At 51.8% G+C, this 2,301-nt stretch overlaps 1 protein-coding gene across 1 annotated transcript in view; it reads left to right on the top strand.

The window, feature by feature from the left end:
* Window positions 1–2,301, top strand: part of EMH_0061640 (uncharacterized protein) — a gene marked incomplete at both ends in the record, with an annotated part of 3,847 nt that overhangs the window by 1,155 nt on the left and 391 nt on the right. The window contains 3 exons of the mRNA XM_013497946.1: window positions 71–685; window positions 1,512–1,640; window positions 1,999–2,301. Coding sequence (XP_013353400.1) covers window positions 71–685; window positions 1,512–1,640; window positions 1,999–2,301 — 1,047 coding nt within the window. The remainder of the gene's footprint in view (window positions 1–70; window positions 686–1,511; window positions 1,641–1,998) is intronic.

The raw sequence follows: 2,301 nt of genomic DNA, 5'->3' as shown, positions 1-2,301 counted from the left end.
CCTGGGCTCCCCTGCCCTACGGGAAGGGGTTTTAGGGTTTAGGGTTTAGGGTTTAGGGTTTAGGGTTTAGGGTTTAGAGATGCCGGCTGCAGAGAAGGGGTGGCTTGCTGCTGATGCAGCAGCAGAGCAGCAGCGGGAGCAGCAGCAGCAGCAGCAGAAGAAGAAGGAGCTGCAGCAGCTAAAAGAGAAAGAAGAGCAGATACAGATGTGTGTTGTGTTGCTGCTGCAGCAGCAGCAGCAGCATCCCCGCATGCTTCCTCTTGCTGCTGTCACGATGCAGCTGCTGCAGCAGCAGCAGCAGCTTGTTGCTGCTGCTCTGCTGCTGCTGCGCCGCAGCATCAACGATATCCTCAGCAGCAGCAGCAGGCTCTTCGTTGGCACCCGCAGGGCGTGTGAGGAACGCGTGCGTTTCCTCCAGCAGCAGCAGCAGCAGCAGCAGCAGCAGCGGCAGCAGCAGCAGCAGCAGCAGCAGCAGCAGCAGCAGCAGCAGCAGCAGGAAGAGATCGACTGGGATCAGGTTGAAATACGAAACGAAGACTGTCTCTGCTGGCCCCCAAAACAGCAGCAGAAGCAGCAGCAGCAGCAGCAGCAGCAGCAGCAACAGCAGCAGCAGCAGCAGCAGCAGCAGGAAACAGAGGATGAAGGGGAGCTGTTTGTGCTGCTGCAGTCACCACCTCCTCAAGAGGTTCGTTAACACCCAACAGCCTGCTGCTGCTGCTGCTGCTGCTGCTGCTGCTGCTGCTGCTTATGCTGCTGCTGCTACTTCTGCTGCTGCTGATTGTGAGGCTGCCGCGCCTGGGTGGAGCATTTGTGCTGCTGCTGGAGTTGCTGCTGCTGTTCTTGCTGCTGCTGCTGTTGCTGCTGATGCTGGTTCTCCTGTTGCTGCTATTGCTGCTGTTGCCATTCTGCTGTTGCTGCTGCTGCTGCTGCTGTTGTTGTTGCCGCTGACCTGCTGCTGCTGCTGCTGCTGTTGTTATGTTTGCTGCTGCTGCTGTCACTGTTGCTTCTGATGCTGTTGCTGCTGCTGCTGCTGCTGGTACTGCTACTGCTGCTGCTGCTGCTGTTGTTAGTACTACTACTACATCAATAACAGCTATTACTGTTGCTGCTGTTGCTGCTGCTGCTGCTGCTGTTGCTGCTGCTGCTGCTGTTGCTGCTGCAGCTGGCGCTGAGCAGCAAAGGACTGCAGCGGCAGATTTGTAGATTTTTGGAAGCAAAAGAAGTTTTGGTTTTTTCTATGATATGCAGGGCTACATCTGATGTAAACCCTAAACCCTAAACCCTAAACCCTAAACCCTAAACCCTAAACCCTAAACCCTAAACCCTAGTTTTTTTTCTTTCCCTCTTTCTCACTATGTAGAGAATGCAGTCAGCTTCAAATATTAGGGTTTAGGGTTTAGGGTTTAGGGTTTAGGGTTTAGGGTTTAATGTAGGAGGTGCTCAATATAACACTTTACAACCTAGGGTTTAGGGTTTAGGGTTTAGGGTTTAGGGTTTAGGGTTTGTTGCAGGCAGCAAGCGACGAAGACATTTGGAGGGTTTTGCTGCAGCGGTCCTTTCCTAAGGCAATCCTCGTAAACCCTGATCTGCTGCAGCAGCAGCAGCAGCAGCAGCAGCAGACGGTAGTAGCCAGAGAGAAAGTATGAAACCCTAAACCCTAAACCCTAAACCCTCAAACCCTAAACCCTCAAACCCTAAACCCTAAACCCTAAAAATTATACACACCCATATAAACATTTCCTATCCGTGGTTTCCTCATCACAAAAACTACTCTCCCTTAAAGGGTTTAGGGTTTAGGGTTTAGGGTTTAGGGTTTAGGGTTTAGGGTTTAGGGTTTAGGGTTTAGGGCTTGGGTTTAGGGTTTAGGGTTTAGGGTTTAGGGTTTAGGGTTTAGGGTTTAGGTTTTAGGGTTTAGGGTTTTGTTTAGGGTTTAGGGTTTAGGGTTTAGGGTTTAGGGTTTAGGGTTTAGGGTTTAGGGTTTAGGGTTTGTGTGTTCAGTTGCTGGATGCAATCCTAACAGAGTTTCCGCCAAACCGTTTAATTCGTTTCGCTGATTTATATTTATTTGCTAATAAATTTATACAACACCAGCAGCAGCAGCAGCAGCAGCAGCAGCAGCAGCAGCAGCAGCGGCAGCAGCAGCAGCAGCACCACCACCACCATCAGCACCACCATCAGCAGTACCACCACCATCAGCAGCACCATCAGCAGCAGCAGCACCAGCACCACCATCACCAGCATCAGCAGCATCAGCAGCAGCATCAGCAGCAGCAGCAGCAGGAGCAGCAGCAGCAGCAGCAA

This window comes from Eimeria mitis, genomic scaffold (genome assembly GCF_000499745.2).
Source record: "Eimeria mitis Houghton genomic scaffold, Emh_scaff3039, whole genome shotgun sequence".
In the NCBI taxonomy this organism is placed as follows: domain Eukaryota; phylum Apicomplexa; class Conoidasida; order Eucoccidiorida; family Eimeriidae; genus Eimeria; species Eimeria mitis.
The sequence above is the reverse complement of the archived record's forward strand: the minus strand, read 5'-3'. Positions and strand labels throughout refer to the sequence as shown.